General features: G+C 37.9%; 1 protein-coding gene across 4 annotated transcripts in view; it reads right to left on the bottom strand.

Annotated features, from left to right (window-relative positions):
• sorcs2 (sortilin-related VPS10 domain containing receptor 2) overlaps positions 1 to 20,596 on the bottom strand; it is a 194,972-nt gene that overhangs the window by 18,277 nt on the left and 156,099 nt on the right. For all 4 annotated transcript variants that reach the window (XM_084403473.1, XM_084403474.1, XM_084403475.1 and 1 more), the window contains exons 4-11: positions 16,654 to 16,818; positions 15,602 to 15,675; positions 12,246 to 12,310; positions 10,539 to 10,657; positions 7,836 to 7,925; positions 2,492 to 2,671; positions 1,886 to 2,032; positions 147 to 249 (exon numbers count right to left, since the gene is read on the bottom strand). In XM_084403473.1, the coding sequence (XP_084259599.1) occupies positions 147 to 249; positions 1,886 to 2,032; positions 2,492 to 2,671; positions 7,836 to 7,925; positions 10,539 to 10,657; positions 12,246 to 12,310; positions 15,602 to 15,675; positions 16,654 to 16,818 (943 nt within the window). The remainder of the gene's footprint in view (positions 1 to 146; positions 250 to 1,885; positions 2,033 to 2,491; positions 2,672 to 7,835; positions 7,926 to 10,538; positions 10,658 to 12,245; positions 12,311 to 15,601; positions 15,676 to 16,653; positions 16,819 to 20,596) is intronic.

The following is a 20,596-nucleotide window of genomic DNA, read 5'->3' as shown; positions in this document are numbered from 1 at the left end:
GCTGCAGTGCAGATTTGGATCTGGACTATAATTATTTCTTGTAATTGAAAAGTTGAGGAGTACAGAGCTTCATTTGATTTGAGTTTTTGGGCTCCTCACCGCTATGGTGACAATACTGAAGGGTTATAGTTGTCATGGAGACTGACCTGCACCCATTATGAGGCCTGGGGCAGAATCTTTAGTGTGGACGGTTCCAGATACATACGGGTTGTCAGCCCAGCGCAAGTGGAGATGGAGGTGACAGTCAGGCTAGGAAGAGGAGCAGAGACAAAGATAATTATTACTCTCTTTTGGTATCTATATGTATAGGCTCAGACTTTTTTACACTTTGGCAATCACGCCAATGTGATTACCCAACAGATGCACCACCATACATTTTTTTTTACATAATGTCTGCACTTAGTAGAGAATCTGGACTCACTGACAAACACACAAAACCACCTTGCTTTAACAAAGAAATAACAGTCTAAATTCTACAGTAAGGAGCCCATAATTTAAAACCACTTCACGAGTCATACTACATAAGGTCCGGGATAAAAGATGGATCAGAGCATGAATATAAAGCATATTTAAGGTGCCAAAAACCTCAAAAGGGGTGGCATTAAAAAAGACGAAGAAATGACTAAAAATGGGACATGAGCAATAAAAATGAGAGAGGAAGGTAGAGAGAGTGAGCAGGAGAGGACAACGATAGGAAAAAAGACGTCAAAAGGAGGGCTGAGAGATGGGACAGATGTGAGAAGGGTGGCTAGACAGACAGGAAAGGAGAGAGAAGTCGATATATGTCCTTTCAGATCTGCTAGCTTCTGATTTGTATCTCGTCTCGTGTTTGCCAGAAACCATATCTGTGTCTTAATTAATGGCCAGCTACCAGTTACAGGTGTTTAAAATGGACATTTCATATCATATATTACATATTGTCTCTGGCTGTGTGTGTGTGTAAAGAGTAAGCCCTGTGGATTTGTGTGTATGTGTGTCTGTAGATTGATGACTCAGATCATTTTTTTTTCTTTTTTGTCTCATGAGAAAGCAGCAGAACTAGTGCCTGCTCTGCCCACCAGCCCACAACCGCAAACAGCGAGAGATGAGTCAGATCGAGGGGTCAATGACTTCACGTCTGTGTCTGAGACAGTTGTGGTACAATCATCTTGAAGAGGAAAAAAAGCAGAGTGTGGGCTGGATATATATCCGTAGCTGTATATTGAAATAAAGTCTTGATTTTGTTGGTATGAATATGCAATGAATTGTTGGTAAAATTACATCAGCACAACTATATTTAAATCAAATGTGGTGTTTGTGTTTTAGTTTTTAGTTTGTAGGCATGTTATTTTGTTTGGGAAAGGTACGATTTTTGTATGTTTCTGAAAAAAGTCTCTTACCAAAAGTCTGCTCACCAAGGTTGCATTTATTTGATCAAAGACTAATACTGTGAAATAGTATCCCATTACAAAACCACTATAAGAACGGTTTTCTATTTTAATATATTTTAAAATGTAATTTATTCCTGTGATGCAAAGATGAATTGTTCAGCGTCATTACTCCAATCTTTAGTGTCACATGATTCTTCAGAAATCATTCTAATATGCTGATTTGCTGCTCAAGAAACATTTCTTATTATTGGCCATGTTGAAACCAGTTGTGATGCTTAATATTTTGGTGGAAACCGTGGATTCTTTGATCAAAAGGACAGCATTTATTTTAAATAAATATTTTCTGTAAAAGTCTTTACTGTCACTTTTGAACATTTAATGCATCCTTGTTGAATAAAATAATTAATTTGTTAATTTCCAAAGACTGCTGACCCCAAACTTTTGAATTGTTAATGTAGCACTGATAGATAACAGCAATGTAAAAAGCTATTTGAAATGTGAGCAGATATATTTACCTGCTTGCAACTGACAGGTTTGCCGTTCATATCAGTTGTAGGAGGAGCCAGTGGTTCCCAGTCTCTGCCTTTGTTGTAGGTGATAAGAGTTGTCACTTTTCCATCTACCTTTTGATTGGCTAAGAATACGCCCTTGATGCCACGAACCTGAAAAATACACAAACATACACAAAAGATATTTTGGTACTACTCAGTATCACTTAGATCCTGTAAAGAAACTGTAAAATGTTATTATTAAGTCAAATCCTGGCAGTCACAACTGTCTAAGAAACTGAAATACGTGTTAGATCAAGCTTGTTTTAGTAGCACAGGGACATCAGCTTCCTAGAATCACTTATTTATTAAAGCACGCTACTGGCTATGAATAATGAGTGAGTGAATATGCCTGAAGACTTACTAGGCATCACAAGCACTTTTATGTGTGTAACACCTCCACTTTTAAGTGTGTGTTTTTAGAGTGTTATAGGTAAAGGTCTCTGTCAGTGTGAATGCAGTCATGTAAACTTTACTACAGCTGAGCTATTTTCAGTTCATTACGCATTAAGTGGGATGTAAAACCCACACTGCCTTGTATTACACAGGGACTGTGTGGGGTGAAATGTTGACCTCCAGGATGTCGATGAGGACATTCTCTTCAGGCTGCTTGGTGCTGCGGACGTTCTCCAACACAATGGAGTAATAGACTCCCTGCGGATCTGACTGGTAGAGGTTGTACGTGTCCGTCTGATACCACTCCTGAAGAGCCAGGAATACCTGACTCTCGTCTGTACTCACGATTTGCACATCCTGCACAAAAAGTGAGAAAAGCAGAAAGATATGACACAAGGAGATTAGAACATGTAAGGGTAAAAATGAAATAAATTGAATGCAAATTGCAGTTTCAGTTTTCTCAGCAGGTACAAATAATTAACACAGCGATGTGTCTTTGTGTGAATAGAGACAGAAAAGCTTGATGCTTTCACTGGAGCTTACATAAAACAACAACAAACAGTGCTGCATATAATTCCATAGTGATTATACTTAGTTGCTTTGAAATGAAAAGTTTATTTTGAGCTGCTGTGAAGAACTGAGTTGGAACATAAACTGTGCAGAGACAGATTTAGATGAAATGAAAGCATGAACAATTAATAAATCCACCCTATAATTAGATCATTTGGTTTGTTTTAAAATACAGAATCAACACTAAGCTCCTGAGTTTTGGTAGCTTAGCAGCATACATCCGGGTGCTGTGGCAAAGACTGGGTCAGGACGGGGGAGTTTGCAACCATGTTGTTCTTGCCGATAAAGTGAAAGTGGGTCGCATTAATTTAGGCACAAAGATGAAGGGTACAAGCTCATGCCCCCAGCTGAATTCATTTATAAGAACTTAAGTGAAGAGAGAGTAAAGTCCCTGAAGCATTGAGCAGCTTTAATGTGCTTCAGAGACCAAACTCTATTTCTCACTTATGTCCCACTAACAGCAGTTTAGAGGCACTGAGCCCCCTCTGTGAGAGGTCAGTTACACAACACTTGTTTGCTGGGAGAATTATAGGAATAAGAATAAGAACTCTAAGGATAAAGTAACACGCTTGAAGAGCAACGGTAACTTGTGTCCATTTGGACCAACTAACATTATTGTACGCAGCAAGAAATTATGTTAGGCACAAAAAGCTGCAAGAGAGGCTTTATGAGTAATAAGCCCACTCTACATATACAGTATAAAAAGTAATATCTGAAATGCTGGAAATTTCACCTTTGGAAATTTGGAAATCATAAAAATGACATGTATTCATGTGATTTTAGTCAGAATTAAATGGAATTGCCAGACAATATCATATTTCTTTGTCTTTTTCACTTCCCAACAAAGGCTGGAAGTTCTTATAGTTAATACACATTAGATTTATAATTCTTGTGGTGCCTCAGAGCATGACGGGGAATGTGGTTTGCTCTGTCAAGCTTTATCACAATTTGTATCAACACTACACAAAATGCATACAAACAAAATGGTACTTATTATGATCAAACACCCAACTCAGAAAGTCTCGGCTTAAATAAAAAAATAAATAACAATTACGCCTTTTGAGACCTTCACAAAAAACTCCTCCAACTCACCATTATAGTCTTCTAATCCTGATTCCCCCCTATGGTCTCCTCCTTCCTAAAATATTCTCCTATATCCACATGCAAACACTTCTGAAACGTACCAATTTTCCAAGAGGGTTTTGACTATTCTGATGAAATAAAAGCAAATATTTAATTTCAGAGAAGCTTATTGTCACGATCACCAGTGAGAGTGCCCCTTGATTACCATCAGAGGGTACTCCACCTCAGACTATTATCACTCTAGCAAAGACTACATTACCCATTACACATTACCCACTGCCCAGACTATCAGCCATGATTGTATTCAGCTGTTGCTTGTTAGTTTCTGCCTATATAAACCTGGTTAATTCAGTCACTCTTCAGTAGGTCTTGTTAGTCTGTAAGTACTGCATTTCTGAGCCTTGTTCCCCGGATAGCATTGGTTTTGCCTTAGCCCTGGACATTGTCTTTGTTTGGACTGCTCATCTGTGTTTCGACCTTTGCCTGGCCTTTGTGTATGTCTGTGGATTAACCCATTAAACTGCGTTTGGATCCCCAAACCTCGAGTCTCGGAGCAGTTATGTTACACTTATATAGAGGGGAGTGTAAATGTGAATAGAGGCATTATTTTTACTGATCCTAGTTGTCATGAGGTTCATGATAACATCTGGAAACAATCTATCACAAATTGTAATAGCTGAGAGACTGATTTTTTTTCAGTCAGATTTGGAGATGGTACTGAACACGCCTCTTGTCTAGAATTGCAATGTAATTCCTGTCTGTTTGTTTTTGGGTCAAATATGAACAGCACAACATCTTTTAGTTAGTTGTGAATTAAAATTTTAACAATGAGGTCATCTTTCAACCAAGGCTTACGCAAGACAGTGAAGTCATCGCTGTGAAACACAGCTGCTGAAAGTTTCCCTGGAGAAAGTGGAAGTTTTAAATGTGGATTATTAGATCATCTAAATCATCACACAAACAGCAACAAGAACAACAGAGTAATAGGATTAAAACGTAAAACGCTGTAAAAGCACTTTAGTTTTAGATCTTATATTTTAAAACACTGAATGGATGGATCTGTCCTGCTTTTGTCTATCATGCTGTGTGACAGGACATAGTACTGATAACAGCACTATCAGAACTTAAGACAGCACTATCCATCTGTCTCTGACAGCAAGCACAGGACCCCTATCAGCCATGACACAGCTGCAGGACATTTGTGTCTCTGCCTATAGCCACAATCCCTGAGTGTATTATTGGCAGGCTGGCTGAGTGTCTATGTATAAGAAAAAAGGATGGTATGGGTTACAGTACAATAGTCAGATGGATGGAAAGACATGCTATCCTTAAAGGTCTATTTGTATAAAAAAATTGCATATCAACAGCAGAATGTTTGCTTTTCTCTGTGTCTGGTGGATTCATTGTGCTCCAATAGTGGTGCATTTGAATTCTGGTCATGCTGCCATTCCTAAAGCGGAGAAACAGGTCTTAATTGGCCAAAATCAATAGTATTGTTTCTATTCACAGTCTGTTTCAAGTAAAAGAACACTGGGCCCTTTTTAAGAGATTTTGTGTGGTTGGAGGGATTGCAATTTGACTGCAATACCAATATTTACCTAGGCTAAAACATTTAAAGCAAGCCTACAACATTATAGATGTTGGAATGATGGAATGATGTTGTTTTTTAAGTTCAATTAATGATTGGGGATCAAGAAGATTGAAATGAGGCTTCTGAGATTTTTTCATTTTAGATTATCATCTCAGATTTCATTTGAGATTAAAATGAAACTAGTTCAGGGATAGTTTATCCAAAAATAACAATTCTGTCATCATTTACTCATCCTCATTTTGTTCCAAACCTTTCCAAAGACTTTCTTTATTCTGTGGATTTCATTTTCTAAAGAAATCAATGGTACCCAAAACTGGTCACCAACATTCTTAAAATTGTTTATTTATCTGGCAATTCTTGAAAACAAATTCTTGGCCATCCATTCCCTTAAACTTCAGATTTTAATCTTCAGATATAGCAGGCTTTACTTTCTCACAAATTTCATGAAAATAAAATAAAAAATAAATCATTGAGATGAGCTTTAAAAGAAGAAAGACAAAGGATGAGAGAAGGAAAAATGAGGAAGATGTAGAAAGTTTAGTGGCGCTTAGCCATTCAGTGCCATAGGTGTGTTACAACAAACAAATCATCCCGCTGGAGACAAGGACCATCATTAATCCATAACGTAAAGAAAGAAGAGATCTGAGACTGCATACTGGAATTGGGTTTTGCATTTTTCAAAAGGTTTTCAATTATTCACTGTGGAAAATATGGGCACAACATCAGCCAACCCCATTTCCCTCTCACACACTCCAGCTCTCCTCTGGGTTCTTGAACTAGGTGTCTAAAATTTGACCCATCTGCTCAGTCAAGCGAAACACGGCTAAAAGAGCACAAGAGGGTCTAGAGATGGGAAAAACATCAATATTGCTTTAACCCTCAAAATGACACCACGTAAGGGAAATGATAAACATATCCGTTAAAAATTCTCAAAAGCCCTTGCATATGCGCTTGAAGGCACTGAGCGAATAAATCTATAGCGTGTTCAACATCTAAAGTAATTAAATCAAAGCTTTTATCGTTTTCCATTAAGGCGAATGCCTGGTAATCTGGAGCATCTTTCTTAGTAATACTCTTTCTCTTACACTTTTCTCTCTCTCTCTCTCTTTCACTCTGTCACAGTGAATCAGTGGTAGGCATAGTTACAAATGCCATTGACAGCAGCTGCCCTACTGCCTCTCTCCTTTCCCTGCCTTTCTCTCTCTGAGGTGAAATATACATGAAGCAGGCCCCCCTGGCCTCCACTCTAATCAATGTTATTCAATTACAGTCAGCCAGCATTTTACTGAAGCACTCCCTTGGGTTAGAGCCACAGACAGCCTGGTCAGTCATCAGCTGTAACCCTTAGCCAGCTGTCTTCTTTTGCCAGCATATTACTGCCATACATCACGGCTCCTCAGTAGGTTAAACCCACATCTGGGTTGTAATGGTGTAGTGTTTCAGTGGTAGACACCAACTGTGCTCTTACATTACATATTGCCGCAATACGTCATAGTCAGTCTCTGGCTTTAAAGTGAAATCCTCAACAGCTGCAGTTGATAAAAGAACAATAACCACCTTCAAACAGTAATTCACAGTTAGTACATAGTTCATAAATAAATAAATAAAAAATCAGTCACTTCAAGCACACAACTATACACGCACGTGATACTGCTACATTATTTGTTAACTGTCTGTTACTATATGTAACACAGACTGTTTCGCTGTTTGTTTCACTCTGTTTGTATGCACATGCTGTCAGTCTGTGCATTAGTAGTGGAGATTTTTCAGTGACTATTTTTGCAGGTTACATCAGTACACCAGTAGATGGCAACAAGTGACTGTATTTGTGATTGAGTCATTGAATAATTCATTCAACTGAATTATTTAAACTCTCTGATTCATTCAGCATTGAATCAATTGACTGTTTTTATGAGAGTCATTGAATCATTTACTCAACCAATTAATTAAAAAAACACTTATTCAATCAGTAATGAAACACCACTGCTGTGTGTTACATGGAGATTCAGCTATTCTAAAATATTACTCAAAAGGTATACTCAATATTAACTTCTGGTTTATTGAACTGTAGTATAAAAGCAATATCACACTTGCAATCATGCTGCGCAGTATAATCAGCACAAAAAGTGTTTTATACACTATGATTCTGAAGTCAAAAGTTTCTTCTTGTCTTTAAACATACAACAAATATTTTTGTAAAGAATACAACCCAAAACTGCACAAGGCATTTGAGAGTAAATATTGGTAATTTAACAGGCACATTTTTGAGGACTGTACCTTTGGAAGGGCGTATTTAGGGAATCTCATTTGAACAAATTCATTCCTCCGGTGTGAGACATAATACTTGGTGCGATTTCCTGTAGTTACCTAAAAAAAGAAAAGAAAGACAGTGTGTTTATTTGGTTACGAGTGCAGTTTTCATTTCACTATCCCAATGGTGGAATCATGTCTTCGTCGTCAGCAATTTTGAGACAAACCGCACTTTCTTTTTGCTAATTCACACTGTTGTTTTTACCTGGCTGGTATTATCCCAATAGATTCAGACTCTACAAGCACTAGTCTGTTTCTTGTACAAACTCTATAGTTCTCATGAACTGTGTCCAGTCTGCATCAGCGTGCCTCTGACCGAACATAAACATTTCACACACTGTAGTCCTGTTTCTCAAGGGCATATCTGAATTCCTTTTTTAACAGATGCAATCCCTTCAAAGAAACAACAACTGAACAGGTGAAAGGGGGTGGGGGAGTGAGAGAAATTAATACAGAACAAGAGCAAATGTCCTTGAGTCACTGTCTAATTATTAAAGATCAGAAAAAGGAATTACATTTTGGGGAAAAAACAGAAGGGAGATAAAAAATTTAAAACACATAAAAAAATGGAAATACAAGACAGCTAGTCAAAATAAAGAACGTGAGACAAAAAATATTGCCAATATTGTGGACATGCTGCAAATTAGCTAGTCATATTATATATTTGTGTTTGTCATATATATAACATATATATATATATATATACATACAGGATTGACAATAATTTTATGTATCCTGATAAACAATGTCTAGACATATTTAATTGATCAAATCTTGAATCACATCTAAACTTAACAAAGTGTATTGTTCACTTCAGCACTCTGGTGAGAAATTTTCCTCCAAAGCAAAATGAAAGCCTGAAAGTCACCCAGCATTTGAAATGCTATAGTTGTGGCTGCTTTTGCTTTAGAAATGAGAGATGTCATCAGTCTATGCATGTGAAAATAGACTGCCATGCTCTTGAGAAAAAGCCCAGCTCTGCACTTCTGAAAACATTTACTGAGCTGTGAATTGCCCATGAGGTCTATCACTTAACAGTTCTTTCAATATCAGCCAAAGGGACAAGGCTAATTGATGGCCATGCTTTTAATGTTGGTTAAACACCCAGAGTCCTCCAGGTGCATTGATTGTCCTTGCAGGGTAAAATAAATTATATATATACACTGTGGTTGCTCTTAGTTTGCGTTTTCATGGACTTTCTTTTTTTTAAGCAGTCATGCGTGTTTCTTTGTCTTAGTTTCCCGCCAGTCATCATTTGTCATGGACACTCATCAGATCATCACACCTGTTTGTTATCTCCTCATTATCACTGTGCATTTAAGTTCCTTATCTTCACTCTGTGTTTGTCGGTTGTTGTTTGTGTGTGCATGTAGACATGCTGTTAAGGTGATGATACACAGGGCAACTTTTTGAGCAATGTTGCTGGGCAATCTTGCCGAGCGATTGTTGCTTGGGCACTTTCCCATTGAAAATGTGCAATAAATTTCTATCTGGATAATATAGATCGGTCGTGGGCCCTGTGTCTCATCTGGTTGCCCGTTGACGGCAACATTGCCTGGCCTGTGTCATTTGTCATATTTTCCTTAAAGAACCCTTTCGAACTCATCTTCATCATCTGGTAACAACTGTATGGCTGCCTGGAATTTTTTATTCTGATCGGTCAACACTGCAGTCAGTTATTTTTGAATAACAATCGGAAAACTGGATAACTGACTATTGTCCCTGGCAACAGATTTTCTGGCTGTGCTCGTTAATAATAACTCAATGTCCATTTTTTATCTGGCAAGCGGTTGTGTAATAAGTGGCATAATGTGCATTCAGAAGGTCATTATCACAAGATAAAACCTTATAGGGTAATATAAAACCCTGACCAGGGTTGATTTTGCCTGACCAAAAGTACATTATCCCTATTCTTCAGCAAGGACACATTCAATTTATCTAAAGTGACAGTAAAACAATTTATAATATTAATTTATCATTTATAAATTAACGAATTAATTTCCTTTAAATTTTGAGTTTTCTATATATCAAAGAATCCAGAAAAAAACAAAGATATTTAGCAACACTTAATAAGAAATGCTATACTTGAGTAGCAAATCAGCATATTAGAATGATTTCTGAAGGATCGTGTGACACTGAAGACTGGAGTAATGATGCTGAAAATTCAGCTTTGCTTAACAGAAATAAATTACATTTTAGAATATATTAAATATAAAACAGATATTTTATATGTGACCCTGGACCACAAAACATGGGTCATTTTTTTTTAATTGAGATTTATACATCATCTGAAAGAATAAATAAGCTTTCCATTGATTGGTTTGTTAGGATAGGACAATATTTGGCCAAGATACAACTATTTGAAAATCTGGAATCTGAGGGTGCGAAAAAATCTGAACATTGAGAAAATCGCCTTTAAAGTGATATATTTCCGTTTGCGATTGTGCTGCATTCACAAAAATAAATGTTTTATATATTTACGGTTGGAAATTTACAAAATATCTTCATGGAACATGATCTTTACTTAATTTGATAATGATTTTTGCCATAAAAGAAAAATCGATAATTTTGACCCATGCAATGTACTGTTGGCTATTGCCTCAAATATACCCGTGCGACATGTGACATATTGTAATAATATTTCACACCATCATTAACACATTATTTTACCTTTACAAATATGTATTCATCTTGCACTGAGAGGGAATTGTGGTCAATCTTCCCCAAGAACTGTGCTGTCACCATTTTATCAGAGCAGTTTTGGATGAGACACGTCACATAAAGGTATCCTGGTGGGAAAAACACACACACACACACACACACACAAAGGGTTAGAAGAAATTTGACTTTCAAAAGTTTGAAGGAACTTTTATTTCTATGTCTAATCATATGGCTTTTGTAAGTGAGTGTTTGGATCCCATTTCCAGAAGTGAATGGAGCAAAAGTTATCTGCAAAAAAAAGGGAGCTTTTAACAAAATTAGCTGAAGCTGATCCTCACAGGACACATTGCTTTGCTCCAGAATGGCAGAAAATTAATTATGGGAAAACAGTGCTGAGGTGCCCAGTTGACGTGGCCTTTCAGTTTAGAATCTCCCACAAAAGCTGGCTCAGCAACCTCTACAAAAACACACACACACACACACACACACACACACACACACACACACACACACACACACACACTGTCTGGTTTACTATCTTTGTGAGGGCTCTCCATAGACGTAATGTTTTTTATACTGTACAAACTGTATATTCTATCCCCTTATAACCCTACCCCTAAACCTACCCATCACATACAACTTTCTGCATTTGCACATAAAAAAAAAAACCTCATTCTATATGATTTATAAGCTTGTTTCCTCATTGGGACCTCAATTTAGGCCCCCACGGTGACACAAGTGCCCATGAGTCTGTGTGCATTCAGGTTGAATTCCCCACTGGGATTGAAAAACGTACACACACACACACACACACACACACACACACACACACACACACACACACACACACACACACACACACACACACACACACACACACACACACACACACACACACACACACACACACACAGGCACACACGCACGCACACACACAATCACATTTATCAATTCTCTGCATGTGCATAAAAAATGACAACCAATTGGAAAATAATGAAAAAATGATGGAAAATGATGGTCAAAAGTTAAAAAAGTGAGTGCTTTCCTCTCATTCTCTGTGGTTTTATTTTTTTATATTAATTTTAGGCAAACAATTGGGCAGACTACTTCAGTGAAGAGGACGAATGGTTAATCAAAGCAGTACAGCAGAGAAATTCATTAAAAAGCAATTAGAATGGCTGAGCGCTTTGCTTCTGTCTTCTGACACACAAGGTCAGACGCGCACACACACACACACACACACTCACACACACACACATGGAGCATCTTATGAGAGGTTGAAGGAGCCACTGAGCAGAAGCAAAAACACTTGAGGTCTGCATCTGTTTGTGTGACACAAACCCAACCAATATAGAGAAATGAAAGTTCATTTATAAGGAGAAGGGCTGGATGTATGTGTCCAGTGTGATCTTTTATACTGGTTAGATGCAACTCTCACCTCCCTTAGGGTTTGAATGTACATGTTTGTAGGTTGCAATGTGACTGTGTGTGCTCTGTACAACAGTTTGCATCTGTACGGCTGGTCTCTTTCACACACACAAACACACAATCATCACAAAACAGCTCAGCTAGGAGGAATTTACTGAAAGAGGTTTGTGTGAATGAGGCTAAACTAAAGCCTCAAAACATCCCATCTGCCCTCTTTCGTAGTTGTTTGTTACGGTATGTAGAATTGAATGAAAATGCACTGTTCTACAAACACATGCCCTCCCTTACCACCGCCGATGTCTTGAATCTCCATATGAACCAAATCAGGATCCACATCCACCCCCGTCACAGCCCTTAAACAAAGCATACAGTTAGTAACACTCTAAGAGAATCAAACAAGACTGATTCACACACAGAAGGACACCTTAAAGGGATAGTTCACCCAAAAACTTTGTCATCATTTACTTACCCTCATGCTGTTTCAATGACTTTATTTAACACAAAAGGGAAACTCTGAAAGCTATCTTCTCACACAAAGACCTCAAATATAGTGCATAACTATTTTTATGATACTTTATTGTGCTGTTGTGCTTTTTAAAACTCCCATTATTTTAATTGCATACAAAAGAGTGACAGTGAACAGCTTATATTTCAGACTGTTCTCTGACAGCCTTCAAATTCGCTTTTTGTGTTCCATAGAAGAATAGTCATAAATCATAGTGTATAAACAGTGTTTGGAATAACGCCGTTTAAAAGAACGGCGTTAGGTAACAACGTTATTTTTTCAGTAACGGGGTAATCTAACTAATTACTTTTCCCGTCGTTACAACGCCGTTAACATTACTGAACGTTAAATGCGGTGCGTTACTATGCATTGATTGAATAAACTGTGTAATCCGAACGCACCCCTGGCTCGCACAGCGATTGAGGAGGTGGGTTAATAACAAGGTAAGCGATTATGATTGGCTAAGGCAGGGTCATGTGTTTCATGGTAGCCAATCAGAGCCAGTGTTTTTACACACATGCCAGCACACGCGCCACACACACACACACACACACACACCAGCTAAACAGATTCGAAGAAGCAGCAGAGATGGCGAGTCAGGAGCAATCCGATGAAAAGTTGGCATTTTCAAGGTGAAGATATAAGCACTACTTTAAATTCATTGAGGTCAAAGGCAAGAACTAGGGGTGGAACGGTACATGTATTCGTATTGAACCGAGAGAGAGAGAGAGAGGCGCGGGCGCGATCGAAAAGTTGCAAAGTGTTTACATTTGTGTGTGTGTGTGTGTGTGTGTGTGTGTGAGAGAGAGAGAAAGAGAGAGAGAAAGAGAAAGAGAGGCGCGGGCGCGATCGAAAAGTCGCAAAGTGTTTACATTTGTGTGCGTGTGTGTGTGAGGCGTTCAAACATCAAAAAGTGTTTAAGTTACTGCTAATTAATTTTAAGGAAAACAAATATATTAATCTTATATAATGTGCACAGTCAGTGCACTACAAATAAACTGGTCCAATGCTTTACTTTATTAATAAAACTTTTAATAAAAAGTTGAGAGAGGTTGATTTAATTTGCAGAGTTAAATGCACTTTATATGGTGTAACTGTTTACTTTTCTTACAAAGATAATGCTTGAAGTGCAGGATAAACCTCTTGCTGTCTGTCGACGTGCAATAAATATTGAAAGTTATGTACAAACGCCTGTCTGTTCTACTCATTTCAACTGACTTAAAAACTGCTCAAAAAAATCCAAATTCTTTGACATATAGCAACTTTTTTTTTTTTTTTACAGTAACGCAAATAGTTACTTTCCCTGGTAACGAGTTACTTTTATTATAGAGTAATTCAGTTACTAACTCAGTTACTTTTTGGAACAAGTAGTGAGTAACTATAACTAATTACTTTTTTAAAGTAACGTTCCCAACACTGTGTATAAATGATGCCATATAGACACACACACACACACACACACACACACACACACACACACACACACACACACACACACACACACACACACACACACAGTTCTTGGTTTCAAGGAATGCAGACAGCTCACTGTCCTTTTGTGTACTTTTGTGTCCAGTTGTGTTAAAGAAAATAGTTACTAAACTGCTTAGTGAAGTTCTAGCTCAGTAAACCTGCCCCACAGCTACATTATCTTACAAGTGTTTTAACAAGAATTTATTTAAAAAAAAAAAAAAAAAAAGGAAGCATTTAAGTAAAAATAAATAAAATAAAAATAGGTTTAATAAAAATAACACTTTAGTTTAGGGTTTAGTTCTCACTATTATTTGCTTATTATCATGCATATTACAAGGATATTAGCTGTTTATTAGTGCTTATAAAGCACATATTAATGTCTTATTCTGCATGACTATATTCTACACCCCTTAATCCTTCCCAAAACCTAAACTTTACAGATAACTATTAATAAGCAGTAATTAGGAGTTTATTGAGGCAAAAGTAGTAGTTAATAGTTAGTTTTGGTTCCTTGCCACTGTCGCCTTTGTCTTTTGGCTTGCTTAGTTGGGGACATTTAGCATTTAATATTCAACAATATTACTGACCACACGATACTGACCACCCTCCCAGACAACATCCCTGTCCATTAAAGCCACACTGATTTATGCTCTCTCCTCTCCAGACCGGGGACATGCAGACGGGGAGGACAAGAGAGCCGCAACCTTCAATATAAACTGATTCTGTCACGTCTTCTGAGGCAATTCTCTAAGATGTTTTAAAGAGGTTTGGAGACAGTAGAGAGGGAAGGGGTATGACCCTTATCAAACCCCCTGCAGCTGAGGAATAGAGTAAAACAGCTTCAGATTTACAGTGTCATTGTAAAACCTCCAGCCAAATAAAACGTGCTGGATGGGGTTTATTATGGCAGATGCTGACAGGGAGCTGACTTTTTCATCTTTTATCACTATCAACCACACACACACTGAACAGAACTGTACTGCTTTGTAAGTGAATCTGGTAAAGTGTGCTGGGAGGATGGCACATAAGCGGGAGAAAGCGAAAGATCAGGAAGGAGAGATCAAAAAAGAGAAAGAGAGGGTCAGACAGAATGACTGGATGGGGTGGAGAAATAAATCACTTCTGTCCAGGATTTCAATCCCAGCTGTGGTAGCAGTGAACCATAACCAAGGAGTGAAGAAGTGGAAAATAAAAAAGGGTTTGAATTCCACCAAGAAGGTGGAAGAAGAGAAAGAGGGAATGGAAAAGATTAAAGAGAAAGTCTTAGAGGGCAAGGTAAAGTAAAGTAAACCAGTACTGACTCCTAGAAAGACTTTTCTTTCTTCCGTGGAATTCAAAATAAGTTATTTATTTGCTGAATGTCCAAGTTGCTCTTTTCCATATAATGAAAGTAAATGGCGATCACAGCCATCAAGCAATATTTTCAGAGAATAACAGTTCTCTATATGGCGTCAGAAACCATACAGGCCCATGTTTACAATGTTTCTTGGGTGCTTCTGGAGCTTTACAGCCCCTGGTCCCATTGTTTGGTAGACATCAATTCAGACATTCTGCTAAACATCTGATTTGATGTTCCACAAAACTAAGATAGTTTTACAGATTTGAAACAACAGGAGGTTCTCTTTAAGAAGTGTAGAGTGTCTTTTAGAAGAAGAAAAAAAGTCACCAGAAAATGCTGTCTTTAGTAACACGCTCCTGTAGCAGAGTCCATTTGTGACCCAGATCGGTGGAGATATACAGCTGAAAAACAGAGAAACATCAATAAATCACAAGTTATACATTGATTTTCAGGCTGGATTAGATTAAAGCACACTTTGCAAATTCTCAGGATCATGATAATTAGATGAGCGATTCATTGTATAATGTATATAATGATTAGGTTGTGGGAAACTGTCCATATGAAGCAATTAAAATGTTGAGTGTGTTTGTGTGCATTTGTCTCTAATTGATCATCTCTATAATGAGATTATATTGATCAAAACTTGCTTGGAAAATACACACCAAACTGCACCATAACAACACAAACACACACTCATAGCCAAAACAGCCAACCTGCCATGTGCTTTTTCATTGTCTTTTCCGTTTAATCTCAGAAATGATAAATGCAGCATGTTGCAAGCAGTGTCTAAGGGTTTTAGCAATTCATCATCGCAAACACACACACACACACACACACACACACACACACACAAACAAACACCCACACAAACACCCACACGCACGCACGCACATACAGACACACACACACACACACACACACACACACACACACACACACACACACACACACACACACAGAGTTTCTTGCCTTGTTGCTCACCCAGCCGTTAACAATGTAAACATGCTCTTTAGTGAGAGACAACCATGGCCTGAAGGCCAAACAGTGCTGCTCATAACTCTAATAATGAGGATGCCAATATGCTGGAGAGCAAAAAGCATTACCATAAACACAGCTGGGTGAGAAATGTGTTGAGAACAGTTGTTCAAGTCATCCAGCCGAGACCTAAATCATTAACACTCTAAAACAACCACAAAGACTAATTCAGGGCAGTTGAGCCTGACAAGAAAAGCTACAAACATGCAGCTGCATTAAGACATATTATGATCTTGTGAACGACCGGTTTGAAGCTGCCAAAAAACACGGACTTCAGTTGGTGTCTTTAATAGTCATTTTCTTGACTGTATTATTCTGTGTTGGCCAACACTTTCATGACTGACCTTCGCCTCCTTGCTGTAAGCCAAAAGTTTGTCTTCCTCGGATGGATGGAAGAGGAGTGTTTCCACGGTGAAGGAGACAGGCTGCCGTTGAAAGGATGAACCCTCATCTGTGCTGATGAAGAGCATCTGGTCACGTTCATTGATGCTGGAGCTCACCAAGATCACCTACAAAACACACAATATCTTTAGTGACTACATGTCAAGATGTATGTTGGTTAGTTAGTTTACATATATTAGACAATGAAGCATGGTTGCCTGGACCCAGATTTGTCTGAATATTTTTTTTTTAAATAAATAAATAAATAAAATAAGCATTAAGAAGTATTAAAACCTTTTAATAAACACATTTTTTGTACATTTACAATTTAAATATACAGCTATTTGCCACATAGTATTTAGATATTACATATTTGAAATATTGTATTAAACGTTAAACAGACAAGATTCACATCAATATTTACAGTACAGTCAGTTTAATTCTATAGTTTAGATATTATTATATACCCAATCCCAGTCAAGATCATCAATTTACTGTAGAGTATGTGATATTTTACTGACACAACGAATTTAACAAACACAAGGCCTTTAGACACTTCTTAAAGTGCATTAATGTTTTCCTTTATTTATTTAGCTCAACACATATAGCCTAGGCTATAAATAACAGATAAAGAGACATAAAGACACAATAGAAGTCGATAGCCTAGCATTTAAAATTATTGCTACGCCCCTGAATGACCCAAAGTTGTGCGAATTCCCTGAAAAGCCTGCATTTTTTTGTAAGCTTCACTTCCTTTAAACACCTTTGAGTGGCGCTGTTGTTTAACCATCTGCGCAGTGAAGTGTCTCTAACGGGAGGCAAGTTCACTACCTGCTACCAGCACAGAAAAACAAGCTGGAATCCTCATGGGGATTGCCAAACAGAGAGACCCTCAAAGGGATCCCTGTGAAACAAGTTATCCATCCCAAAACAAAGACTCTGGGGGAAAAAAGGAAAGAATCTCCTCTCTGTAAAACTTCCCTCTTAAAGCAATAACTCGCAGAGTTTAGCACAGAGCCTCCTTTGTGGTCTGTGGATAAAAGCCATCAAACAACATCCTGCGCCTGTCCCAGAGGAGTACGGCGAGCTGGCAGGGCTGGAAGAGGCTATAGAGGCCAGTACAATAACATGGGGCAGAATTTAGTGGTCAATGGCACTTTAAAAGCGCAATCACAAGTCTTCAACGATGTCTGACTGCCACTTTGTAATGAGGTTTTAGTCAATGTCTGTAGGTCATGTAATCGTTTAAGAGATAATCTACTTAAATATCTCCAACCGGAGCCTCTCTCACAATATGCAAGTTACATAGTGTCATTAAGAATTAAGCTCTGTATGTCCATTTATGATTGGATGAAAGACACTGTGGACAGCTTGGAGGATTTAAATGAGAGAACAATCATCCCGTTCTTCATTGCTCTGAAAGTGCTACAGTTGTAATCAAAATTATTCGACCCCCATTGCAAATTTTACATTTCATTATGGCTCAGCTCAGTTTCATTAGTTGCACCAGGTGTGTTTGAGCTAGGTCACATGAAATATCTGAGCTGGATAGGTTTGTTGAGTGTCACGTTTGACTGCATGTTAGAAATAAGTCAAAAGAATGGTCCAAAAAGTTAAAAGAAGATATCATCGCCCTTCACAAACAAGGAACCGGATGCAAAAAGATAGCGAAGGTGCTAAATATTCCTAGTGACACCATTGGAAGCATAGTTCTCAAGTTCAAGGTTAAAGGAACAGTGGTTACACTTCCTGGATGGGGCAAAAAAAGAAAGCTATCAACGGCTGCAACCAGATTTCTGAGAAGGCAGGTTCAGAAAAACCCTTGAGTGACTGCAAAAGACCTGCAGCAAGACTTTGTGGGAACAGGCACTGAGGTTTCAGCTTGCACAGTAAGGCGCGTACTAAACGCATGCAGTTTCCATGCCAGAACTCCACTACTGACCCAAAAGCACAAGAAAAGGCGGCTCCAGTTTGCTAAAAATCATTTAAATAAGCCACAGAAGTTTTGGGATTCTGTTCTGTGGAGCGATGAAACAAAACTGAAACTTTTCTGCCCTGTGGATCATGTGGTATGAAATTGTTGTAAACAGAGCAGTCTGCGAAAGGGACAAACATGTCTGTGTGTAAATTTGTGTGTTACTGCTTTTACTCAATGCAGCTCGACTAATTTTGCTTTCCACCCAATTTCATATGCAAATTGGCAGTTCTGATATTCAGTCTGTGCTGAGTTGGAAAATGGGAAGCATGAAGAGATGAAGAGGGGAAGAGAGTGAGAGAGGTCTGTTCTGTGCACCTGAGCTCAGCCACTGAAACAAAAGACAAATTTGAAGACTGCGTCAACTGCAAAACAAAGTCAAGGGGAGAATTGTGGAGCACTGTTTGAATGCTGAAAGCTTCTCCTGAAACAACCAAGACTTGTTCAGCTTTGCATTCCAGCGTAGCTGTCCCTGATGCACCTCTCAAAGAGAGAAAGAGATAGGATTCTCCTAGAAGAGATATGGTCAAATGTCAGTGACACAGATGAAAGGCAGATCACAATTCTGTCATCATTTAATCTACCTCAGATTGTTCTAAACAGAAACTTGTATCATTCTTTTAAACCAATAAACCTGGTTGATAAAACTGTTTTTAAAAACTGATTCATTCACAAATCTGCCCAATGCTCAAGTTCAACTCTCCTAATGAATCCAAACTCAGCGGTTTTTCAAGTTAACAGCTCACTGTAATGAATATTATCATAAAGGGATAGGTCAACCACAATTGAAATGTCATAATTTACTCCCTCTCATGTGATTCCAAACCTGAATGACTTATTTTGAGGAATGCTGGTAACCAAATCCTTTTGGTTACCTTTTACTTACACATTTCTTAAAATATCTTCTTCTATGTATCACAGAAGAAAATAAGTCATTCAAGTTTGGAACAACATGCCTGAAGTTTCATTTTTGAAACGATAAATCCCGTTTGACGTGTTCTAACTACAGTAAACAGGCCACCATACAGACTTTATCAAAGAATCTTCAGAATTTATTTATTTTAAAAAAAAAATTGTCAGAGTTAGTGCTGGTTGCAGGCAAAGTCTTAATTGTTGGTAATTTAATGATATATGTAGATAATGAAAAAGATGCATGAAATTGGTATTTATAGACATTCTAAACTCTATTGGAGTTAGACAACATGTGTGAGGACCCACTCATTGTCATAATCATACTTAAGATTTAATATTGACAACTAAAGATTTAAACTAAAGGTTGGACTCGATATAGTGTTCTTTACAACTTAATAAAGATCCAGTGATCCATGGATATTGACATGCAGCCAGGAATCGTGTTTCCTGACATTTAATATGCCTGATTTCGACGCCGGGGAAATACATAGCAAATTTGCAGTATGTGACCCTGGATCACAAAACCAGTCACAAGTCGCACGGGTAGGCTATATTTTTTTGTGGCAATAGCCAACAATACATTGTATTGGTCAAAATGATTGATTTTTCTTTTATGCCAAAAATCATTAGGATATTAAGTTAAGATCATGTTCCATGAAGATATTTTGTACGTTTCCTACCGTAAATGTATCAAATATTTATTTTTGTGAGTGGATGCAACACAATCGTGAATGTTTACATTTTTTTGCACCTTCAGATTCCAGATTTTCAAATAGTTTTATATCTACCAAATATTGTCCTATCATAACATACCATACATCAATGGAAAGCTTATTTATTCAGCTTTCGGGTGATGCATAAATCTCAATTTCATAAAATTGACCCATGTGACTGGTTTTGTGGTCCAGGGTCACATATAGGTAGGTCTGGGGTGTGACGAGATCTCGCGAGACTAAAATGTGAGGAGATTTCTCGTCGAGTGAATATCGCCATCATAGACATAACAGAGAGTAGACCAA

This window comes from Rutilus rutilus (genome assembly GCF_951802725.1).
Source record: "Rutilus rutilus genome assembly, chromosome: 3".
Lineage (NCBI taxonomy): Eukaryota > Metazoa > Chordata > Actinopteri > Cypriniformes > Leuciscidae > Rutilus > Rutilus rutilus.
Note: the sequence above shows the minus strand (reverse complement) of the source record. Positions and strands in the feature narration are given on the sequence as shown.